Source organism: Carassius gibelio, chromosome B7, assembly GCF_023724105.1.
Source record: "Carassius gibelio isolate Cgi1373 ecotype wild population from Czech Republic chromosome B7, carGib1.2-hapl.c, whole genome shotgun sequence".
NCBI classification, from domain to species: Eukaryota; Metazoa; Chordata; class Actinopteri; order Cypriniformes; family Cyprinidae; genus Carassius; species Carassius gibelio.
In genome coordinates, this window is record NC_068402.1 from 35,986,309 (window position 1) to 36,012,303 (window position 25,995).

Sequence of the window (25,995 nt, forward strand, 5' to 3'; positions counted from 1 at the left end):
GAATCCAACAAAGAGCAAACCTAAATAGCAATATTCCCAACATGAAAAACTTCGGAAAAGCCGTGAACTTTACCTGCATTGAGTGTCCCAGTAATAAATCTGAAGAAGTACTGAGCAAACTTCAGTATCTGCCTCTTGCATCTCTTCCTGCAACTGCTCATGCTGAGGTTTCTCTCTCTCTCTTTTTCCACTGTTTAATCCTCAAAGGGTCTGGTGACAGAGGAAAACTTCCTCCCCGCGGCCGCGCTCTCCTGCCCGAACCTGCTCTGCCTGTGCGCCTGTGAGAGACGGCTCATATGGAGCTGCGCGAGGGGGGTCACTCACTCATAAATATTTCCTCTGGAGCGCTCGTGTGTCCCAGAGCGCTCCCTTCTGAGCCGTCTTCACACTCTTTCTGTAGTTGTAGTAGAACGACTGCTTGTGAGTCTCAGCACCAACCTCCACGAGCGCTGCTTGGGAGGAGCGAAAGCACGAGAGAGGAGGAGGAGGAGGAGGAGGAGGAGGGGTGGGAGGTGAAAAAAGAGAAGGAGTGTCCGCGAATCAGCGCCGACAGGCGATTATTGGACTGTCGTGTTGCCAGTTACGATACTGCAACACTCCCGAGGCTCTCTGAGAGCCACCTGATTCATTGAGAGCGAAAGATAAATAAAAAAAGTGGAGAAAGAAAAAGGGCAGAGAGGTTAAAGATAAGAGAGACTATGGAGACAGCTTGCTCTTGAATGAATAGGACAGAGATGTGGAGAATGAAGATAAAGGTGAAGGTGCGAGAAAGAGTGAAAAAAGATCCAGACTGAAAGACAAAGGCAGAGGGACTGAGGTGTGAAAAGCAACGACTGAAAGCAAAAGACAGAAGCCCCTTTCACACTGCACGTCGGACCCGGCATATTGCTGGAACATTGCCTGGTCGCCTTCTGTGTGAAAGCAACCACGTCCCGGGATTGATTCCCGCATTGAACCCGGGTCGGGGACCTAGTACCATTGCCGGGTTCAACCCGGGACGAGCGCTGTGTGAACAAAAGCCAGATCTAATGCTGTGTCGAAGTGATGACGCGCGTTAGCGCGCGACTCTTTTACCGGCTGTTTTGAAGGAAGATCAACATTGCGACAAAAAAATATGTGCAAACTGTAATGAAGCAGAGATCAGTTAGTTCCTCACTTTCCGCGCTGACGGCGAGATCGTTTGCTTGCTTCAGTGAAAGTATAACGTGCCTAGCGTTGTCGACTCGTACATTACACGTCACGCGCTGATGTCACGTGTCGTTACAGGATCTTTAAGGGTTGTGTGTGAAATCACGCACATATCCCAGGTAATCACTGGCAGTGTGAAAGTGCTAAATCTAGCGACCCGGGAACAATTGCCGGAACACTTTACCCGTGTATTTGCCGGAATGGCAGTGTGAAAGGGGCTAGAGAGAGAGCGTGAGGTTAAAGGTGAAGCGACACACCTTGACATTTCAGAACATCAGGTGTTCAGATGCTGGAAATAAACGTGGAGCTCATAAGGTCAGACTTGATGACTCACTGTCACTCACAAAGACTGGGACTTGTCCACAAAAACAGGTCTAGGTCATATTTTCCCCCCAAATCAAAGTAAAAATGAAGGTTGCTATAGTCGCAGCCAACATTCAAGGCAGTGCAACGAATATTATAGTGATATATATACTTTATGATTTAAAACACGGACGATCTGTAGTGAGAATGAGAAAGAAGAACGTGTACACAAAAAACAAAATCTGAAATGTTACACCCAAAACAAAGCTATTATTGTTAACTTAAACTAAATACTAAATTAAACTATTCTTGTTTTTCATTATCTAAACAGTGGTTTTCAACCTGTGGGCCGCGGCAGTGGTATTGCAGGTGGGCCGCCAATTAATATTAAAATAAATAATTATATTGTTAATATATGTAAAAATTTCTAAGTCATAACATAATAACATCACTTCATATATATAATTAAATAACAATAACAATAAAATATTAAACTGTAACTATGCTTCCTGTTAAATTAAAAATTAAATTCACATTACTTTCTTTTGATTTTGGGATAAAATTGGTTGATATTTGAAGTTGTTTATAACAAATCAGCATCAAAAATCATAATTACATCCACTTTAATTATTATTCAACACCAGACCTCAAACACTCTCCACTATCCATCCATCAAAGCCTCAATTTCGGATCCCTGAGCAGTTACTGTGGAAGAAAAAATGTCCATCACCATGTGAGGATCTTTTAATATGTAAAAGACTTTCATTAACATTCGAGCAGAATCTGCGGGTCATTATAGCAGCTCTAGGTAGAGACGGGCCATTCAGATGACAGATGAAACAGCTTGTATTGTATATGAATGGAAAGCAGATTCACGTTGGTCATTGCTGCTTCAAACAGGCCTATTTCAGGAAGAGCACTCCAAACCAAGAGCTTTTTCCACAAGTGACATTCTCACAGAAGATTTAGACCCCTCACTGTCCCCGGTGCTCTCAAACAGGAATGCTGTTTCCGCAAAGAGGCGTGTTTTTTTCTGAAAGGAGCTCTGGGTTGTTGTGACAAGAGAGAAAAATGTGGGTGAATGTGAAGAGAACAGATTTTCCATACAGATTAAGCTACAGTGTGTGTGTGTGTGTGTGTGTGTGTGTGTATATACTGTCACCACACTGCACAGTCATACAGCTGCTCCAACACTACACGCTTGATATGACCTTATGAGTAGCACCGCAATTATTCATGAACTGAAATAAATTTCATGTTCCAAATCTAAGGAGACATGTGGCATTTTACTATCAAGCATTACTAGGTTCTTTGAAAGGTCAGAGCAATGAAGCAGCTTCATTAGATTTGTGTGTACTGGACATGGCATAAAAAGAAGTACACTTTAACATACTTAAAGAACTCTTATTATGGAAATGAAAGAATATACTTAAGTGCAGTGTTGGGAAGTAACTAGTTACATGTAACGGCGTTACGTAATTTAATTACAAAATAAATGTAACAGTAATCAGTTACAGTTACTAAGAAAAAATCAGTAATTAAATTACAGTTACTTATGAAAATTGTAATGATTACAAAGAGGATTACATTTGAATATTTACACACATCCACATACAGCTTATTTCTTTCCCAAATTGCACTAAGACATGTGTCCCATAATCCGTAGAATTCAGTCATAAAAATGGAATTCAGCCTATAACGCGGACGAAATATGCCACATTTTGGATGAATGAATCAAAAGTAGGTCAGTACACTTGAATAAAAACGCAATATGGACTGGTGTCTGTGAATATTAAGCCTCAAAAAGACTGAATATGAATCCTGCACGTTCTGCGTTTCTGTGGAAATCAGGCGATGACTGGACTTTGGGAGAACCGGGACTATTCCCGGTGGCCTGGCAGACAATTTGGCCCTCTACTTTGATATTGTTATTGTATAATTGCAGGCCGAATATACTAAAGCGATTATTTCCGAATCCGCCATTCGATAATTAAATCTCTAATAAATCATGAATCGGTTAGTTGTGACTGGCAATGGTTGGTCTCGCGCGCTCTCTGCGCCTCCGCTGAACAGTTTGGATCAGACTCCGGAGTAATCAATGCGAGAGAGAGAGACCAGAGTGAACTGTGTAGCGCACAGCTGGAGCAGAGAAGCGACTTCTGTTCAGGGTTTCAGGTGCAGGTCAGTTTCATCTGTAAATATGCTAATGTAGTTTTGTCTTTGTTTAATTAGTCAAGTAGCAGCAGCAGCACATTGCTCACACTCACTCAAAATACTGTATAAACGACGTCATTATTATCTATTGTAATGTTACAGTAGTAATATATCAGACAAATCATCATATTTCCTTAGGAAAATTAATGTAGCCTATGGTATGGTACTAACCGTGGTTTAACATGGAATTTGTTGTAAAAATAAATACAAGTGGTAATTCATTTGCCAAAAAACAAAACAAAAATGCACCTACAACATGGTAAAAGTCAAATAAAAATCTTCAGTATTATGGATAATGGAAGTGAAGGTGCAGTTCAGGAGAGAACTCTTAATTATGTTGCAAGTCCCCCAACCTAAGGATTCAAATTTTTCATGTCAGGTCCATAAAAAAAAAAAAATAGGGTTGTCCATGTTTCAGAATGGGTTGTGGGTGTATGAGTGTGAGATTTCCCAGCCTATTTTTTTATTTTTATTTTGAGAAACTATCAACATATCATATACAAAGAGACAGCAGTGTTTCAAAAAGACACCAATGTTTCAGGAGTTTAGTACACAAAATAGGACACATGCTTATTAGATAACCGTATTTAAGTTGATGTATATGCTTTTATTTTTTTTATTAACTATTTTTCCCCAAACCATTGTTAGATGCAGTTAGATGCCTGTAGTTATGCAAAGATTTGGTTTCAAAAACAGTATCTATAAACTATTTCTTTTGATTTTAAATCTGCATCGAACTTCAGATCAATCTCATTAAACTAAAAGGCAGTACTAAAGTCTGATTGTGTGGTGGATGTGTTCAAATGGGATCATCTTAATTCAAGTGATGAAGGATGGTGAAAGTCTGACAGTGTTGAGCACTACTTTAAGGTTAAACCTGCATGGTGTAAATGGTTGAAGATGATTAACAGTTGCAAATAAACATTCATTAGAAATTTATGAAAGTAATCAAAAAGTACTCAAAAGTAATTAGTTACATTACTTTTTTAAAGTAATTTAAAAAGTTACACTACTATTACATTTTAAACAGGGTAACTTGTAATCTGTAACCTATTACATTTCCAAAGTAACCTTCCCAACACTGCTTAAGTGCGAACTGAATGTGGTTTTTAACACTTAATTGCATGTAAGTTGCAACTAAAATACATCAAATGTGTTATAGTTTTAATTCATATTACATGCAATTAGCTAAACTTTAAAGTGGTTTTTAACATAAGTAAGACTCAATATATCTTCATATGCAATTCAGGCAATTACTTCTATTGTCTTTGAAATATGGTTAAAGTGTACTGTCAAATATTTATATTAAATTAAAAATAAAACTTGAATGTCATGTACGTAAATATATTTGTAGTTAAATTTTAAAATGATAAAGTTTCAATTCGTTACATTTATAATACAATATATATAATACTGAAATATATAATATATAGTCAATGATAATCAAGTACTTGATAGTCAAGTCAACGTCATCTTCTTTAAAGTGCAACAAAAGATTAATGAAATATAATTAATTTAATTTGACATTAATATAAAATGTGATTTTTAAAAGTGTACTTAAGTGTGTTGAGAAACAGTCATAAAAGTGTACTCAAGTACATTTAAGTGATACTTTTAGCATTACATTTAAATTATCTGCAAATGCAGCTGTTTTTTTTAAAGCTTTTAAGATTTAAAGTACACAATAAATTCACTTTCAATTCAATTAATTCAAAGAGCAATTATTTTTCAGAAAGAGATTTGTGATTTCCAAGATCTCTTCATATATAACTACCAAAAATAATATGAATGTCTATATGAACCCTGTTAATATAATGTTTCACATAAGAAGCAGTGTCATTTTGTGTTTTAAATGAAAACAATATATATTAATGAAAAAAATATAATCAAAAATAAAACATTTAAATATTCTCAATAGAAAATTTCACATGCTTTATCATGTTCTAATAATTATACTGTAAAAGGCAAGTTAAAAGCAGCCAAGACAAGCATCAACATTACTATTGCTCATCCTTAAGGTCATAAATTTGAGCAAAATCTTAAACCTAAGATTTAAACTTTGAAATTGTATTGCGCTGTTTGCGTTATTGGCATGGCTAATGCCTCAAATTGTCAACTTGTTTGAGGGGGCATGGAAACTGATCTTAATAAATGGTTAAAGTTATGATTTCCACCTAACATGCTAAATAATCTGATCAAATTCATACTGTAAGAGTTATCAAAGTTATAACTAGGAACCATGGAAGCGGCGAATATTTGGCAACCAAAATTATTCAGAATAAGTGAAAAGGCCGAATAATATGTAACAAACAATGACTAATGTCAACAATGACTGTGCTGGTGGTTAGGTTACTAGGGAAGTCGTGGCCTAATGGTTAGAGAGTCGGACTCGCAATCCAAAGGTTGTGAGTTTCCAAAGGTTGTGAGTTTGAGTCTCGGGCCGGCAGGAATCGTAGTTGGGGGGAATGCATGTACAGTGCTCTCTCCACCTTCAATACCACGACTTAGGTGCCCTTGAGCAAGGCACTGAACCCCCAACTGTTCCCCGGGTGCCGCAGCATAAATAGCTGCCCACTGCTCCGGGTGTGTGTTCATGGTGTGTGTTCACGGTGTGTGTGTGTTCACTGCTGTGTGTGTGCACTTTGAATGGGGTAAAAGCAGAGCATTAATTCTGAGTATGGGTCACCATACTTGACCGTATGTCATGTCACTTTCTTTCACTTTCTACTGTACTGTATCTACCTTAAACGATTAAATAAACTGCTTTATTAATACACACATGAATTACATGCATTCTGACAGCGCTGCATGAGCTCGTGGTGCCAGGGTTCAAAGTCCAAAGCGTGAAGAAAACTCTGCTGAACTTGTTACTCGTCAGTTGCTCAGTAACATTTTTGTGAATTTTTTAAAGGCATGTGACAATGTGATATGTCAGACAAACATCTTCCCAAATTTGTAATGAGAATCATTTATAAATATGCATGCTGTTGTCAACAAAAAGAAGCATTCACACATACAGATGCTGGTCATATAATTAGAATATAATCAAAAAGTTGATTATTGATATATTTCAAATGTTTATTTCTTTTAATTGTGATGATTTAACTGATAACTAAGGAAAATCCAAAATTCAGTATCTCAGAAAATTAGAATATTGTGAAAAGGTTAAATATTGAAGAGACCTGGTGCCACACTCCAATCAGCTAATTAACTCACAACACCTGCAAAGTCCTTTAAATGGTCTCTCAGTCTAGTTCTGTAGGCTACACATTCATGTGGAAGACTGTTGACTTGACAGTTGTGCAAAAGTAGACCATTGACACCTTGCACAAGGAGGGCAAGACACAAAAGGTCACTGCATAAGAGGCTGGCTGTTCACAGAGCTCTGTGTCTAAGCACATTAATAGAATGGCAAAGGGAAGGAAAAGATGTACAAAAAAGTGTACAACCAATAGGGATAACCGCACACTGGAGAGGATTGTGAAACAAAACCCATTCAATAATGTGGGGGAGATTCACAAAGAGTGGACTGCAGCTGAAGTCAGTGCTTCAAGAACCACTTCACACAGACGTATGCAAGCCATGGGTTTCAGCTGTGGCATTCCTTGTGTCAAACCTCTCTTGAACAACAGACAGCGTCAGACGCACCTCGCTTCAAAAAGGACTGGACTGATGCTAAGTGGTCCAAAGTTATGTGCACTGATGAAAAGAAAGTCTATGAGGTATTGTGAAGAGGAAGATGTGATATGCCAGACCCAAAAATGCAGAAGAGCTGAAGGCCACTATCAGAGCAACCTGGGCTCTCATAACACCTGAGCAGTGCCACAGACTGATCGACTCCATGTCACGCCGCATTGATGCAGTAATTCAGGCAAAAGGAGCCCCAGCTAAGTATTGATACGTATTGATTATACTTTATATTTTTATACTTTTTAGTTGGCCAAGATTTCTAAAAATCCTTTCTTTGTATTGATCTTAAGTAATATTCAAATTTTCTGAGATACTGAATTTGGGATTTTCCTTAGTTGTCAGTTATAATCATCAAAATTAAAAGAAATAAACATTTGAAATATATCATTCTGTGTGTAATGAATATGATATACAAGTTTGGAATTAAGAATGGAATTACTGAAATAAAACATCTTTTTGATTATATTCTAATTCTGTGACCAGCACCTGTAGTGTTCAAATTGGGATCTGTAATATCGTTTTAAAGAAGTCTCTTCTGCTCAGCAAGGCTGCCTTTAGTTATACTTTATTCTCAAATTATAAATGTTAACAACATCAGCATTGCGTGACTATGAGTATCAGTGGCGGTTCTACATTGAAATACACCCTGGGCGAGACCCCTTTCGAGCGCCCCCCAACCCCCCCCCCCCCCCCCCCCCCCCCACACACACACACACACAAACACAAAAAACTAGCAAACAAAGTTCTGCACAAACAGCAATATTTTATTATAACAACTGTTTTCATATGATGTGAGATCATTGCATGCATGTTTCCAATTTGCCATTCCTGCACTTGTTAAATTGATGTTCCTCTTGGAGAACAATTTGCAGCAGAAGCAAAAGAGGCTGTTGTTCTTAATTGAAGAAATCAGCCAACTTCTTGCCATCTTTTCACCACTTACTAATGTCTTATTAAAATATTAGTGGTGGCAACTTCTCCCATTACTCTCATTCCTACGGAAAACAAAGCCAGGTGGCACTTTACTTGGTCCTCTGTGAACCAGCTCAGTCCGAATCCTGTCAGTCAGATGTGAGGGCCAGTGGGGCTCAGTGGGGGTTCAGCTCCAGGCATTTCTATCAGACAGCATATTGGCATATTACTCAAAACACATAGCAGTGAAAAAACACAGTCCTACTCGTAAATTATCAGAAATATTAAAATTACATTAAATTGCAGTTGTCTTGTAGCCCACACACACACACATACACACACACACACACACACGATAGGCACACCTGAAAGCTCATGCTGGGTAGAAGTAGAGGCAAAGAGGTCTTCATCCTCAATATCAGATATTTGTGGAGACATATGTGTAGCGGAGGAGGTGGTTGGCTCATCCTGACCAGTGGCAGAGGATGCTCCAAAATATTTTAGAAGTGCCCCTGAAATTGCAATTTAACTTAATTTGAAATCAAAAGACCATAGGATAATGTTTTATAAAGCTAAAACAGCCTAGGGTCAAATTAACTCAAAACATAATAGAAGGGTTACATAAACATGCTCTTACACACTAAATGTCTGTCATTACACGCTATATCCTCCTAGACCCGGAAAATAAAAACATTTATTTATTTCATTTTTCCCCCCATGTCATCACATTGTTTAGAGCATAGAAACAAATAGTAAAAAAAATACATTGAAATATATTTTATTCACGTAATGCTATGGTCACTGGGTCTCAGTTGTTTAAAAAAATTAAATTACTTTAAATTATATGTATAGGCAAAAACAAAAACTTTTTGGGTTTCAGGATATTTTTCAACCAAAATTTGTATATCAATCTAACTTTCATGGAGGTGCCATTAGGTTACTGCCTCAAATTATACGCATGACACACTTTTAGTTATGACTTGTAAAACTATACTTAGGAAACAATACTTAGCATACTGTGTAGCAAATAAAATGCCCTTGGTTATTTACAGGGCCTAATGTTAAACCAACTGATGGAAATGATAACTGAACTTTTAACAGTTTTATTGCAAAGCACAATATTATAAATTAGATCTCATGATTGAGTTGAAACCAAATTATTGTTGTATAAGCATAGCAAGCATCATAGCAAAAAGGTTAACAAAGAGTTATACCCACCACCAATTAACATTAGCCCTTCATTCATGAAATGGATACTGTAATCATACAGAGACAATAGTTGCATACCTTTATCTGTTGCTCGTTTCTCCTCTTCTTCTTTTCTTTTTTTTCGAAATTGGGCACCTGGCTTTGACCTTTTCTTCTCCATCTCTGTTTATTTGGCACTCGACAATCAACAGATTTCCCACCCCCCACCTGTCACTCAGGACCAGAAGTCAAGACTAAACCAATTCACCTTGATGACCGCATAATCGTTTTGTATTACCTTGTTTCATTTGCAGGAACTATAGGCCTGTATTATAACATTATGAATGAAATGTGCGTTATTTGGAAGAAAGTCGAGGTGTGTGACTGACTTTAGCCTATTATTAATTATATTACTAGTGTGGATCCCCCGTCCCCGTCCACCCCCGCCCTGTCCGTTCCATTTAAGAGAGACCCAGAGGTGAAATGTCGCACGCGCCTCTCGCCCCACTCCCTTACACTTCTCTCACAACACAAAGCTTCAGTGGATATTTTCAGCAAGCAGGGGCGCCGGTGTTCTGTCGATTTGTCCTACGCTGTCAGATTTTCCTACCTCCCACCAAAACAGTGGGTAGTACAATTCCACAACGAAAATTCTACTGTAAAGTTATGGTTTATTAACGTCTACACCTACCACAACCCTAATCATACCCTTACAGTACTGCAAATACAGTAATTTTGTGTTATATTCGCGGTTGTAGCTAAAAGGGATACAGTTACAGGAAACCAACAATAAATATTATTTTCTACCAATTAGATTGTGTTTTTATTAACGTCTACAACTACCCCAGCCCTAAACCTACCCTTACAGTAATGCAGATACATTAAATATCGTTGTTTAGCATGAGACAAAGGACGCGATATTGATGTGCGCGTGCGCAGTAAACCCGCGTAGGAAAATCTGACAGGGTAGGATAAAATGTCAGGACACCGGCAGCTGCAGGGAGCGCCAATTTGCCAATTCCACACACAGTGAAATGATATAAATGGCGAAAAACCGCTTCGCGACACAGAGGATTTTTTGTTTATCTGCTCGTGCTGCCGCCCCCAATGTGTCACGAAAAAATGACGCCCCGGGCGGCTGCCCGGTTCGCCCGTGCCTAAAACCGCTACTGATGAGTATAGTGTGTATCATTCCAATTTCATATTAAGTAGTTTAGATAGTTTCGAACACTGGCTGGTTATGTATTTGCTCAAATATTGATTTAGGATCATTTTTATCCCAAAACAGTTGCGGACTGCAGCTTTAATTTACAGCTAAATTGTGCTTTGTATGTGTGTCTGCTAGAATGTAAAAAAAAAAAAAAAAAAATTCAGTGTTAAGTAAATATTTTACAATTATTGTTTTGTAATTTATTTATTTATTATATGAAAGTCAGGACAAAACAGTAAAAAGGTAATTTTGGCAATCTAATTAATGCAATGCTGCAAAAAAAAAAAAAAAAAAAAAAAAAATGCAAATAGGCATACAGTACATGGGGGAAAAATCTGGAAAAAACATGTTCAGTATTCAGCCTTCAGCCCAGTGTTTCATTTTGTTCGCCTTTGGTCAAGGATTTTCTTTTCAGTGCATCCCTACTAGGAACCATTATAGAGATTAAAGCAACATACTAAAAACCATTCAGAACACCTTAACAACCACACAGCAACACCTTAGTGTTATTAGGGCTAAATTTTTACACAGTCAACCACCACCATTCACATTTACTTCAGTAAAATGTAAAAAAAAAATTACAATCAATCATTCATTACAAGATATAAGATATTGCAATGTGGTTTTGTAGGGTATTAGAAATAGATTTAAAATGCATGACATGTACAGGCTTTACAGAAAGTGTTACCAAACATTTCTCAGTTCATGAGCGTTATTTTTAGCCTGTATCTGTATCTGTTTGGGGCGGAGCTGTCTAATTCAGACCAGACCTGGGCGAGCAACTGCAAATGTTCCTCATTACCAATTAGCAGCTGCCATGCAACCCAACCCCCCCCCCCCCAATCAATCAATCTGCATTCAATTCAAACCCAGGCAGCTATTGAGAAGCCGCACACACAGCTCCAGTGATAGACTCGGTGGGTATGAAGAGTATTCGCTGGTTACCGGCGTGTGTGAAAACCAGCTTCCGCACCTCTTTGAATTCATCCTGCCGCACACACCTTCTCTCAGAAGCAGACATTCACTCAATATATCTCGAAAAGCACTGATGTCATGACATATCCTAGCCAAAATCCAGCACTGCCACCAGTACCTATAACTAAACACTAATATTTTTGCTTTCCATAATAAAGGTGCAATAAACATTTGATATTTGACATATTTTATGGTCACACATAATTTTACAGTATGTTCACTTCCTCTTACTTATAGTGTACTTTACCTAATTAAGTACTGCATAATATATGGTTAATGGTTAGGATTAGGGGTAGGTTCAGGATTAGTACATAGTTATTACATAGTTATTATAATTACTAAAACAAGTATGCAGTATGTCCACAAGGAACAGTACTGTAAAATAAAGTGCTAACGATTTTCAGAAATAGGTATCATGTAGCATCTGTTTTTGTAAACAGTATGCCTTGTAAATACAAAACAAATATGAAAACTTGCCAGTCAGAAAACAAAATCTGCCTTTTCCATGCTTCCAATGATAAAAACGCATATCATTAGAGCGATTGGACTAATTCAGTGGCAAAATGTTAAAAATCACCCACAACCAGATTACTTTAAAGGTTTACAGTTTAAATAATACGCTTAATAATATGCAATACGCTTGTGAAATAGTGCACTTTATTGTGACTGTTCACTTTAAGTGCAATTGAAATTTGAAAGTAGATTTAAGTACTGATTTAAGTCACTATACTTGCAAATAATATAATACTAATTCATTAAAAGGTCTCTTAAGTGTACTTAGAGTACACTTTCAATCCTAGGTTACACTTGAGCACACACTTAAGTGTGTTTTTTTGTAATAGTCAAATTAACGGTTATATTTTTAAGAACATTTTAAATCACTAGTTTTAATATTCTGTGGTGCTGTAAAGAAGTACATACAGCATACAAAACCACATTTAAGTACTTGCATATACTAACTCTAGTATGTTATTCAAAATTAAAATTGTGCAATTACTAAAATATTTAAACAACATACAGTTCAAGTTTTAATAATTAAATTAAATTATATATTAGTTTAGCATGAATACTTTTGAGTAAATTCGGCAGTACACTTCGTAAAAACAATAATATACATATAATGAATTTAAAGTCCTACATAAGTGGTAATTAAAAGCAATTTTAAAGTTCTGCTATTTAATATAACTTTAAGCTATAGTCCATTTCATTCAGTTGCACTTAACATCTAATTAGGTGTCCAAAAAAAAGTACAATAGGTTTGTACTTAAGTATATTACTTCATGATTAGTACTCTTTTTAAAACTATGCTAAAAGTGTACTTAATTTTTAGAAGGGTAAGCAAATATTTTGCTGTTACATACATATATATTTAGTGGTTAGTGACTGTACTCATGAATGACCATCCATTATATTTTCTGAGCTTCATTTCTCATTACCGTCATGGAAGCGCTCTTCCAAACTGTCTGCTGCGTCCCGAGCTGCAACTGCGATCCCTCAGCGGTGACCCTGCAGACAGGCGACCCGACTCATCCATCACCTTAATGGCTTCCCCACGCAGCTCATCTTATGTTTGGTGTAATGAATTCTCCACTCGCTGGAATTCAACAGCCTTATACAGTAAGGGGCCCGAGGGCCGCTGTGTTTACATTGAGCTGGTGTCTGTGACAAGACTCTCATGATGCGAAAGAGCAAAGACGCCAACATCACAATGGACAGTCGTGTATCTAGTCAAGTTTTGGACATCAAATCAGTGGTCAGCCTATTCCCAACAACATACACACACACACACACACACACATACAGTGTGTGAATCCTTGGTTTAAGACACTTGTTCCCAGTTGCATAAACAAACTAAGACTGTGTAGTCTACAGTCTACAGAAAAGAATAAGATCAATTTGCAATACTAGTGTAAATTGTTTATGCAACAAGCCCCTGTTGATTTTCTTATAAATTATTTGCGAAATTCGATCTTAAGTATATACAATTAACTTATTTTTAACCCCTAAAATCACTCTTTTTTTTTTTTTAAGTATGCTAAAGTGTATACTTTTCCACAAATGCAAGCAACTGCATTACGTATGCTACTGTGTTTTGCTTTTGCAGGCTAATAAAGTGGACCTAAAGTGTAATTAAACACTTAATTGACACATTTGAAGATATATGAATGTCTTGCAATGGACAATCAAAACAAGTGCCAATTATTTTTTAAAAATACTTATTATTAAAAGCACACATTTATATGCAGATGTGTGTAAAGAAGTTTCATCTTCAAAGTCCAAGCTGGAGCTTAATCTGTGGATTCATACAGTGGACAGATGTGTGACTAACAGGGGGTCTAAAAGTTATTATTATGTGCCATTCACTGTATTTGCATACTCAAAAGCCTACTGTGATTGAATCTTTGATGGATCATGCTGGTAGTTGATGTGATAAACCATTTGGTTAATCCGCTATAGGAGATAACTTGAGGAGAACTAAAAAAATCATCATGAAATGTGTTCAGTCCATTCAAAAATAATGTTTTGAGAAAAGCTTGAGCATCATTTGTATGCACATGCCACTCGGTCATTTTGTTTTAATGCAATGACATTCACACACATTCAAGCTTGTGTGTCCAAATAGGTCTAAAAATACCATTCTTCTACTTATTTGTATTTTATTATTTCAGACTTCGCAGATAATGATGCTGATGATAAGAAGCATCAGTCACAGTCACAAAGGCCAAGCACAATAGCAGTGCAGAGGCAGATTTCACATTTCCTGTCTGTGATGCGTCTCCAGATACAGGCACAGGCGAATGGCGTTCTCATCTCCTGCATGTCCTTCAGCGTCCTTTGAGTGTAGTGTGACCTGGTTTCCACTCCGGCCCTCACAAGCCAAATCAGAGGAAGCAGGACTCCCTGACTTAACATGCTGCTGAAATATTAAAGATGAGGCCCTGGACAGAGAGCCTCGTGCATCGCCACTGGCCTGCTGGGAGAATAATCCACAAAACAACGGGAAATCCAGATGGAAAGTCAAAAATATATAGAGACTGACACGCATGAGAATGAGAGAACTAGCATCTAGTAGCCAGAGGAGGATTTTCCTACGATAATCTTGAAGTGAATCAAGAATCTGACTGTGGCATGAAGTAAATTTACTACCCAAATAACAGAAATGTTGCAAATATAATCATACTAGAAATATTTTTACTTAATTGTGTGTTTTTATCAACATCCACGTCATTGGTTTAACTAAACAGCATCTTATAATAACATAATATAAAATAATTTAATATGACAATGGCTTTATCAAATTGAACTGAGACACAGAAATACAAATAACGTGTGATTTTAGCATTTAGTATATTAATTAATATTAATCCAGTAATTATTTTTATCTACATTTCAATTTAAGTTATAGTTTAAAGGGGGGGTGAAATGCTATTTCATGCATACTGAGTTTTTTTACACTGTTAAAGAGTTGGATTCCCATGCTAAACATGGACAAAGTTTCTAAAATTAAGTTGTACGTTTGAAGGAGTATTTTTGTTTCCCGAAAATACTCCTTCCGGTTTGTCACAAGTTTCGGAAAGTTTTTTTCGAGTATGGCTCTGTGTGACGTTAGATGGAGCGGAATTTCCTTATATGGGTCCTGAGGCACTTCTCCCGGAAGAGCGCGCTCCCGTATAGCACAGCACTGAGAGCACAACAGACTTCACTGATCAGAGCGAGAGCGTCGCCAAATGTCACAAAAGAAGTGTGTTTTTGGTTGCCAGGGCAAGACAACCCTGCACAGATTACCAAAAGAGAAACAGCATTAAGGCACCAGTGGATGGAGTTTATTTTTACAGAGCATCAACGGAGTTGTGCAAGTGTTTTTGTTTGTTCCCTGCATTTCGGATTGCACATTGTTTATTTCTTAAGGATAATGCAGTCCCAACGGAAAAGGGTCATGATTGTGTGTTGGAACCACATGCGGTGAGTAAAACTGCTTCAAATATCTCTGTGTTGTAAACTTAGCTATCAGCGAGTAAGCACATCAAGTAAACAACATGCGATGTTGTCATCAAACTGCACTTTCCACATGTACAGCTTAAAAAAAAAAAAAGACGACATAAAGTGGAACTTAGTCATTTTCCAAAACCGCTAAGCAAATATATACAGTTTCAGTACATACCACATAGCATACCGCCTTTGCTGATGCTGCTCTTGTTAAATTTCAGCCTCTGGATCTGTGTCACAGCTTCCACACGCTCTCAACTCAAAAGCCTACTGGCGCTGGTGATTCTTTAGCTCCGCCCACACGTCACGCCTCTAGGCGCTCGTGTTTTTCCGGGAAAAATCGGTACAGACTATCTTTCTCTTATAAATATAATAAAAATAAAGACTTTTTGGAGTTATGAAGGATGCAGTACTACTCTATAGGTACTCAAGATTAACAGGATATTGAGTGAAAACGAGCATTTCACCCCCCCTTTAAGTAATTTTGTTGTATTTTCTATTTTTATTAGACTGATTGTTTTTGTCAACTTTTTTTTTGTCAAGTGTTTTTTTTTTTTTTTTTCATTTTATTACATCAAGTTAAACTAAATGAAAATTAGATGTTTCTTAGCAACTAGCTGAAATTTTATTTATTTACCTACTTATTTTTGCATTCATTCAAAGCTAAAAAAATAAATAAAAAAATAAACAAATAACTTATGGTCCTTGCAAATCTTTATAATCTTTGTACATTAGATAATTTCCTCCTATACATTCATTCCACAGAATACACTAATGGATAAATGCTTTTAAAATGCACCGTTTCATAGAGGAGAGTATATTAGAAGAGCATAACATATACTAGAAATGTCAGAGATGCCAAAAAAGCAGATAAATAAATAGAAAAAAAAAAGTTTTCATGACCTTATATTAGACTATTATTTAAACAGCAAAAACATGTTTTGTTAAGTCTAAAAAGTTTGATTAAAATTTAGTTCAAATGTATTGCCAGTGAGATGTTTTTTCGTGACATGAGCTCCTGAAGGACACATTTTTAAAGTGTCCTACATTGTAACCTCAGGAAAAAATCTCAAAATTGACAGAGCCTACGAACCTGTAAGCCTCAAGAGTATGTTTCCCTGCCAGACTTTCTGATAGCCTAGCTTTGCCTGAGGCGCTTCAATAAATGTCAACATCATTTGGCAAATTGTGCAGGGAGGAGAGCCCATTGGTATACTGAAGGAGTAACCCTTATGACATTTTCAGAAAACTAGATTTGATTGAACTGACTGCCAAAAGCTAAAGTAGCCAGAGTATGATCGCAATATCCCGCACTGTCACCAGTGACACAAAGAAACAAACCTCGGCTCGGGCTGCTGGCCATGGAAATTTTATGAGATGTCTTGATGTGCTGACACTTTTATTGATCTTCGCTCTGGAGCAAAAGTGCCTCTGCATATCTGCAAGTAAATACGGATGATTGCATCACTTCCTAGCTGCTCTGGGGACCCAGAACAAATGCGATAAGAATTTCCACATCCAGAAATGTCTTTACCGCGACAACAAATACAATAAGAATGCTAATAATGTTGATATTTGACAAGGAATTTAACTTCCGACTTTCTTTCTTCAGGTCTATCAGATTTAAATCATTCCTTGTCATCATTTAGTAAAGGCCCCCGGTGAACTGTGATCAATTAAAAGTCATGAAGTCAATGTGATATACTCAAATCTTGGTTGAACACCTAGGCAAGAAGCCAGAACAAAAATATGCCAAGAGAAATCGTAATTTTCTAATGCATAATGCAAGACATGTCTGTCAATAAGCTGCAGTTTCAGTGCTTATCTCTGGAAGATCTGCAAAGAAGGCCTTGGTACAGCACTGTTTATAATGTCCCTTCTAGCATTTTCTTTTTCAAATCCTTGTCTTTTATGGCATATACTAGGTGAATGCACATATACATGAAACTTTCTCACCCACACCTGAACGCTTCAAGGTTGCATTTTGACTGGCAGACACAAAAGCATGTATTGAAGCAATGCATCAACAGCAGAATCTCACCAACCTCAAAACACAGTCTCACTTGGCAGAAACATAATAATAATTTGCAGTTTGCAAGTGACATGCATTTATAGAAGTCAATAAATCTCCAACACTTAGCCAAAGTGACTTCAATGAAGATAAATGATAAATATGAATGCTGCCCTCAAATGGGCTTAAGTGGATTTGAGAGTATATGGAAGCGGTACAGTGCAGATTGGTTTCGAAAGGAAGACCATTAGATGAGGCTTTTAATGCTGCGGTGCCTCATAAACCTCTGCAATAATGGTGTTCGCTTCCTCAAGTGCTGGAACCGTGGTTGATATGTTGGGAATTAGCCAGATGATTGAGCATTAGAGAGCGCTTTGAGTGATCAGACTACTCCAACTCTTCTGTTACAAGACATAAATGATGAAAAGAGAACAAATCGCATTACGGATACTGTAGTAATCGATGCAGTAGTACAGAGAATTAATGTATGTTTACTGTAATGTATAGCTTCAAAGTGACAGAAATAAACATTCACAAACCTATGCCAACATCCCGTTGGGCATTTGGGTCACCTGAGAGTTGACGGATTGAAAAATATGCCAGGACAACAAAAAATTCAGAAAAACTCAAATTGCTAAAATGAATTAAATTTCAAAGCAATGTACAAATATAATGAAAAAAACAATAGTTCAAAAAAGTATTATTTTTGCAATGCATTTGAAAAACCATTTTTGGGTTCCGCAAAGAACTTTTCAGTGATCAGTTCTTAGCAAGAAGAGTATTTTAATAATCTAAAGAACTTTTTTCACTATAGAACCTATGTGCAATGGAAAAAAAGTCCATGTATGTTAATGTTTTTATGTATGTTAACTGAAGATGCAAAAAAAAAAAAAAAAAAAAAAAATATTTGGATTTAAGAACTGGCTGCCTTCACAATTCATGAGCTAGAGTTTGGATTGAACTGCCCAACATCAGGGGTTGAGCCCATGATGTAAGCAAACAATCAGAAATATAATTAAATTTAATTAAATTAAATTAATGCATTTAGCAGACGCTTTTATACAAATAATTATCCACTATCCACCATTATAACACAAATGTTATTCAGTATAGATGATATAAACAACATGAAGGTCAAAATCTCTTGAAATGGAAAAAAAGAGAGAGAGATAATGTAAACAGATGCTCTTGAAAATAAAGGTTTCTTAAGATGGTTTTCACAATGATTCATAGAAGAACCATTTCGGGTTCCACAAAGAACAGTTCTTTAAAGATCACTTTTCTCTCTTTTCTTGAAGAGTTTTTTTATAACCTTTATCCACTATAAATGACCTTCCTGCGATGGAACGGTTCCATGGATGTTGAATGCTCTTCAAAGATGCAAAGATGCAAAAATGAAAACAGCACATACTGATCTTCTTGAGCTAAATTACACAGCTTTGTATAAGCTGCTGCTTGGGTGAAATAAAAGGGACAATGTGAAACGTCTTTAAATAAATACTTTACATATGATACAGGGATTAAAAGGGAATTTGAAAAACAACAACGACAAAGATAAACTCTAAAGTATAAAAACATCTCAAAAAAGGATCCAGCAAAACGATTCCTAAGCAAAATTGTAAGTGTCACAGAAATGCAATGTATATATTTCAGTTATTATTTTCAATTGTTTTCATTTAATGAATATTTAATACTTATGTATATCTTAAACGATCCTATTACATTCACCATCTATTACACAATCACATAGTGTACAGAGTTTCACACATCTGTCTGAAAGCACAGTTCAGCATGTGCTCAATGCTCAACATCAATCCGCAAGCAGAAGAGGAGACTCATGGGTAACACAGCAGCAGACGTGGGACGGGGAGGGAAGTAAAGCACAAGGGCTGCTCATAAAAAGTTTGCTGCAAGGACACAATTCATTCTCAATGAGACAGGCAGGTAGATTTTAGAGTGGGTGCAATCCTCTAAAGGCACGGAAGAAAGAATAGTAAAGTGCAGAAGGATAGGAATACCTCAAATTCATTTTGAGGCTGTGGAAAGAGCCAGTTTGGCTTGAAATCAAGTGGTAATACGGTGAATTTGATCTCTGTAAGCACAATTGAACTCCTCAAGGGCCCATAAATGCCTATGACAGAGTGTGTGGCAGTAAAAGCTGATAATCCAATCCTTATGGTTTTGTTGCTGTGATGGAGCATTCTCATTAAAATCAAACCAATCGTGGTGGAAACTCCAATTTGCACTGAACTGGGGATGTCAGAACTCATTCTTCCTTTAAATATTTAAATAATGTATATATAAATTGGTTTCTACAGCCATTCAACTGGGAAAAGTCGCAGTGTTTCCTGCGCGCAGAATGTTCTTCTGAAATTTTGAATTGCAATCACAGGAAGAGGAACTGAAATTCAATAATAAATCAAATTTTTTTTTTACTGATTACATGTATGTCTCTACTCTGTACGGATATAAGACTTCAATAATAATAATAATAATAATAATAATATCAAAAAAGTATTGTTTGTTTATTATGTTTATTATGTATTTTATCAGTATATATATACCATATATTACAATTAAAGCATTTTTAGAAGTGCTATATATATAAATGATCTTGTTTGTTGCTTCATCTTAAATGTAATTCAATTTCCAGATCAAACTGGAATTTAAAATGAATTCTTTATTAAATTCTAAGAGCAGTAGAATCACGGGAGACTCATTTTAATAACTGAACAGTATTGATTGTTTAACAGAGCACACAAAATCATGTAGTACATGAATAATTCATAATGTCCACAAAACCAATGATTAGGTTATTTCTTCAGAAAGTAAGAAAAACGCTGAATTAAAATCAATAATGCAAAATGTCCATAAAATGGTGATAGTTGGTATCCCGAAACTGCTGAACTAAACTAAATGATCAAGAGCTGTATGTGTTGAAGTTGCTTTTTCCTCAAGACTAGGAATCCTTCACACAAACCAGATCATCAGGAATAGATGCTGTATATAACTGGAAAGCTTTGAGGACAGCTATTACTTTGAGCTGAGCTTCATTTGGTGTGAAGGATCACCACAACAGCTCACTTTCAGAGACTGAATTTCTGCAACTGCACATCAACAGAAGACCTTTTTCAGAGAGAGAGAAAGCTTTAAGTGAAACTACTGAGGGAATCTGCTTTAAGACCTTTCACCTCCACTGGGCTTCAAAGGAAACAGCTGCCGTGGATGGCTCTGACCATAATGACAGGAAATAAACCAAAATAAAATAATGAGCCAACAGAAACCTGAGATAACTTCGCATCACATCACTGTGCAAGTGTTAGTTTGGGTAAAAATGAATCGGCTCTAACTTAATCTGACTCTTAGTGTTTTGCATTGCCCTTCATTCTGAGAATTGTAACTGAGCACTGACCTCTCTAAATTAATTTTCACTCCCATTTTATGCAAGTTTGAAGTATTGAATCTGAATTTACCTAGCGAGAATCTGCATATCTGTCTTTTCCAAGACATAATGCCAGTGCATTATCTTGTTCCATGAATCAAAGAATGGCCATTCAAGAGGACGAAGGGGTTTTAACAGGACACAGATAAGAAAAGCTCACTGTAACCCTGCTTAAAATTCTGTAATTGAACACTCTTATCTTGGCTGAGAAACTTTATCTCCATTTTGTGGCTTGATAGAATGTAATAGTGGAAGCACGATGCCCTTAAACAGGCAAAAAGACCACAAAGTTAGTGGCATTATATTGTGCCATATGGTAAAATCTTTTTTTAAACACCCCATGGAATCAAAATATGTGGATTTTAGTTCATGTTTATAAGCTCTCAGATCCACTGTATGATGACAAAATGCACTTTTTGCAAATACATGCCTTTCAAATCTACAGTCTTTCTCTTCAAGTATTAAAAATACCATGCCAATCTGATGCTGGATGTCCAATATAATGTGGTTCGGAGTCTGGGTGTAAAACAAGAGAGATGCCATTATTGAATAGCTTTGGCCATGTCAAATGTACTTTTTAAAGCAAAATGCAGAGTGTAAAGTCAAATTGGTTGAAATTCTTACTTAGAAGGAAACTAAATAAGGTGTGAAATGATCTTACTAAAAGCACTGAATGATGAATGAAACGCAGGAAGATAAAACATGAAAACAGAAGAGCTGTAAATTCACCATAATATCATTTATTGTTCAGGCAAAAATAGCAGTGAAAGGACTACTGAGAGTATGCTGGTTTTTTGTTTGTTTTTTGTATTATATTTTTTTGAAATCTAATATTCATGGGGGGTTTTGATGGCTTGTGGTTTTAAGCAAAAACGGCCTCAGCTCAGCAGATGCCTGTGTTAGCCCTGAGGGACTGCACTGGCCACTTTAAACAGGTCACCAGAGACCCGAAAAAACTCAGCCTTGAGCTGTTTATAATACACACAACATTTGAGAGAGCGAAAAAGAGAGAGATAATGAGGAACTTTAGGCAACGCTGACGATTACTTCATAAATCACTCTTGATGTGGCAGCAGGGGACTCACTGTCTCACCCTGAAGGTAAAAAAAGGGGAAAAATAAAGCAAATATCCTACTTCTCTTACTTTTCCCTGAGCTGTGAAAGACATTAAATACAGCTTCCCTCAAAGGACAAGTGGGTTTATTAATCTGCCTCAACAAAGTGCTTAAAATTAATTATCTTATAATAATCTTATTTCAGAATCTTCTCTAAAGGTTCAAAAAGTGTCAATTTAAAAATGTTTCAAAAATGTTTTTATTTTTATTTATTTTTTTTTGGGGGGGGGGGGGGGGGTATGCAAATGTAAGGGAGCATTCAATTTTGCAAACATTATAGGAACATTATAGGAACATTAAAAAATGCAGTAACATAAAAAAAATGTTAGATGAACTAAATATTTCAGGGGAAAAAAAAGTTTAATTAACATGAACTAAGAATGAAAAAACAACAACAAAAAAATTAATTGGCTGCATTAATTATTCATAGTTAAGGTTACAATGTTAATCATGTACTAATAAATTTTTAAAACCAAAATGTGTATCTGCTAGTTAATGCATTAACAAAGGTCAACTAAGGAAGGTTATTGTACTTTGAAAGAAAATTCTATTTACATTTGTTTGAGAGAATGTTAGAATGTTGCCAGAAAAAAATGACAGAATATCCATATTTGGGTCAACAGTCAAACCAACAGCTGTGATTGCCTTGAAAATGACCCAGTATAGAAATAATCAAAAGTGAAGGCATATGAATCATGAAGATTTCAGAAGCTTGTGAGGTACATTACAGAAGTAGAAAGTGATTTTGTAGAGAAACACATTTGGAAGACAGTGTGCTATTATTGAAAAAATTAGGTTATGAAAACAGCAGTTGGCGCCCTTAACATTTCTGAATTATCATCGGACACGACTGATGCTCTGTTCTCTGTTCTCATTAGATACTGAATGAAGGCATCATTAGGGACAGGCATGAGTGTTTAAAACTCTTAGTCAGTCTCGAGTCTGGGTTATGAGAGGTGAAAACTGTCTGCATGTGACAGAGATAAACTAGCAACCTTAACTTCAGTCAGATAAATAACCACTGGACACGTAATCAAATATAATATATGTGAGCATTAAAACTAATTATATTACAATCTATTGACTTAAAGGCCATTACAATGAGTAATGTTTGCACTCAATGTTGTTTAATTGTATAAGTAATAGATCATGCATCATAGATCATAATTTTAAAACAGTAAATTGTAAATTTAGAAAAGGAGGATGGGGGGGGGGGGGGGGGGTGTTCTATAGTGAAAGTTAAATGCTCTTTTTTATATCAAAACTTCAATCCAAAATATGGGACCATGATATTTTAAGAATTCAAATTCATTCAAAAAGTACAGGCGGTTTTCTCAGTATTTAGATTTTTTGCACCCTCGGATTCCTGATTTTTTAAATAGTTGTATCTCAACCAAATATTGTCCGATCCTAACAAACCATACATCAATGGAAACGTATTTATTCAGATTTCAGATTGTGTCTAAATCTCAATTTCGGAAAATTGACACCACCAGTTGGAATTTTTCTAGTTGACATGTAGTTGTTCATTTAAGTAATTACCGTATTTTTCGGACTATAAGTCGCACCTGAGTATAAGTCGCATCAGTCCAAAAATACGTCATGATGAGGGAAAAAACATATATACTGCATAGGACTATAAGTCGCATTTATTTAGAACCGAGCTAAAACATTACCATCTCCAGCCGCAAGAGGGCGCTCTATTTTTTCAGTGTAGACTACAGGAGAACTGAGCAGCATAGAGAGCCCTCTCGCGGCTGGAGACGGCAATGTTTTCTCTTGGTTCATGTCTCTTAGTTCATTTCTCTCAGTTCATGTCAAATTAATTTTGATAAATAAGTCGCACCTGACTATAAGTCGCAAGACCAGTCAAACTATGAAAAAAAGTGCGACTTATAGTCCGGAAAATACGGTAATACACTTGTTTGAACATTTATGATATTCATTTAATTACTTACACATGGGGAGAAAATGGTTTAGAGTTTGTCCCCTGAACCAACTCATTAATGAGCAGCAAAATATATACAGTCATTTAAACAAAACATATTTACAAGCTGTGTACACTATATAATACTGTTAAATACTATACAATACATTAGCCCTCACTGTTATATTTGTCTACAGAGGAGGTCTGGTTGAGCTCAGTATATACTACAGTAATCAGCACAGAACATTTCTAACAACAACATTCAAGTGCTTTGTGATAAAACAAACTTAATCACCTCGGTTTAACTTGAGCTATGAGTATTACCCAAGAACAGTGAGGCGATTAAATGCGAGTTTCTGCCATGATTGTTTTCTTTTCCATCAGAACTGTCATATTACGAACTAAATGTGGGTTAAAACCAATGGAAACTGGTTCCCGTCTGCTCAAGACAACAGGGTTGTGTCAAACAGCTGTAAGGAGATAAGACTTCTAGACCAGTCTGCAAAACGAAACGTAAACTATGAAAATCCACTTTCAGACAGGAATAGTTTGGATTTATGGAAAAACTGGGCTGGACTTAATGCATTTTGTGTTCAACAGACAAATCCAATCTTAAAGGTTTAGATCAACATGAGACGTTTCTCATGTAGGGTTAAACCATTCCTTAAATTGTTCAAACCTCCTTCAGCCTAAAAGAAGATCTGCACAATCCCTTTCACTTTTCAGCTGTATCAACTGAAACAGACTTATCTGTCCAAACAGAACATGTATTATCTACAGTAAAAGGCTGAATGGTGCCGACACAGTTTTTCCATGGCCTGGTTTGTTTAGCTGAACCTCTGAAAAAGGTCTGGAGCTGTCAGACGACCTACATTCACTCAAACCAGAGTCTAAGCTGAGCCTAAACACAAGAGCAATCCTCCCTCAGGAAACTAAACGACCAGCTGCACACACTTACAGCAAAGAGACTTTAGGGTCCCCAATGTTTCCTAGAATGGTTCTTTAGCAGGAGAGACATCTTATTATTTCATTTCAGCTTACTCATGTGAAATGTATGCCACAACTGAAGCCGACTGGAAACAGTCTATGAGTTTATGAGAAGAATTGCTCATAAATATCTTTGTTGTGGATTTTTTAAGAATATTTTGAGTGGACTTTACAACATGCATCCTAGAAGAAATTGTTAAATATTTTAAAGTTAAATGCATAAACCTGGTTAAATGCATAAATCTTTGAGAATACTTTTGAGAAAATTAAGAGTCCTCCTTTTCAGTTTTTAAGAAATAATAAATGTATTAGTGCTGTCAAACGATTAATCACATTCAAAATATCACATGATATATGTGTGTGAACTGTGTATATTTATTATGAATATGTAAAAACACACACATGCATGTATACATCCAAGAAAAATATGTTATGTTTATATATTATAATTATTTGAATATACATTTATCCATGTAAATACATGTAAATTGTTTCAAAATGTATACATGCATGTGTGTGTATTTATATATACGTTATAAATATACACTGTACACACACATATATTATGTAAACGAAAACTTTTTTTTGGATGTGATTAATCGCGATTAATCATTTGACAGCACTATTTTAATTATTATTATTATTATTATTAATAACAACAACAACAATAATTTGTACACTGTTTTATTTGTATAGTCTTAATCTTTATCTTGAGACGAAAATGCTTATGATATGCGATCCCCCCTAATCCGATTGCAATCCAAACACAGGACACACATTTTGAAGGACAAGACAGTAGCCTATAGGATGCATTTTAGGATGTATAAATTAGTAAACAATTTTCTT

General features: G+C 36.2%; 1 protein-coding gene across 4 annotated transcripts in view; it reads right to left on the bottom strand.

Annotated features, from left to right (window-relative positions):
- Positions 1 to 25,995, bottom strand: part of kcnip4a (potassium voltage-gated channel interacting protein 4a) — a 188,826-nt gene that overhangs the window by 127,680 nt on the left and 35,151 nt on the right. The window contains exon 1 of one of the 4 annotated variants that reach the window (XM_052561683.1): positions 74 to 415. The exons of the other annotated variants lie outside the window; for them this stretch is intronic. Within the exon in view, the coding sequence (XP_052417643.1) occupies positions 74 to 161 (88 nt within the window). The 5' untranslated portion in view covers positions 162 to 415. Of the gene's footprint in view, positions 1 to 73; positions 416 to 25,995 lie in introns of those variants that run through there. 4 annotated transcript variants of the gene reach the window in all.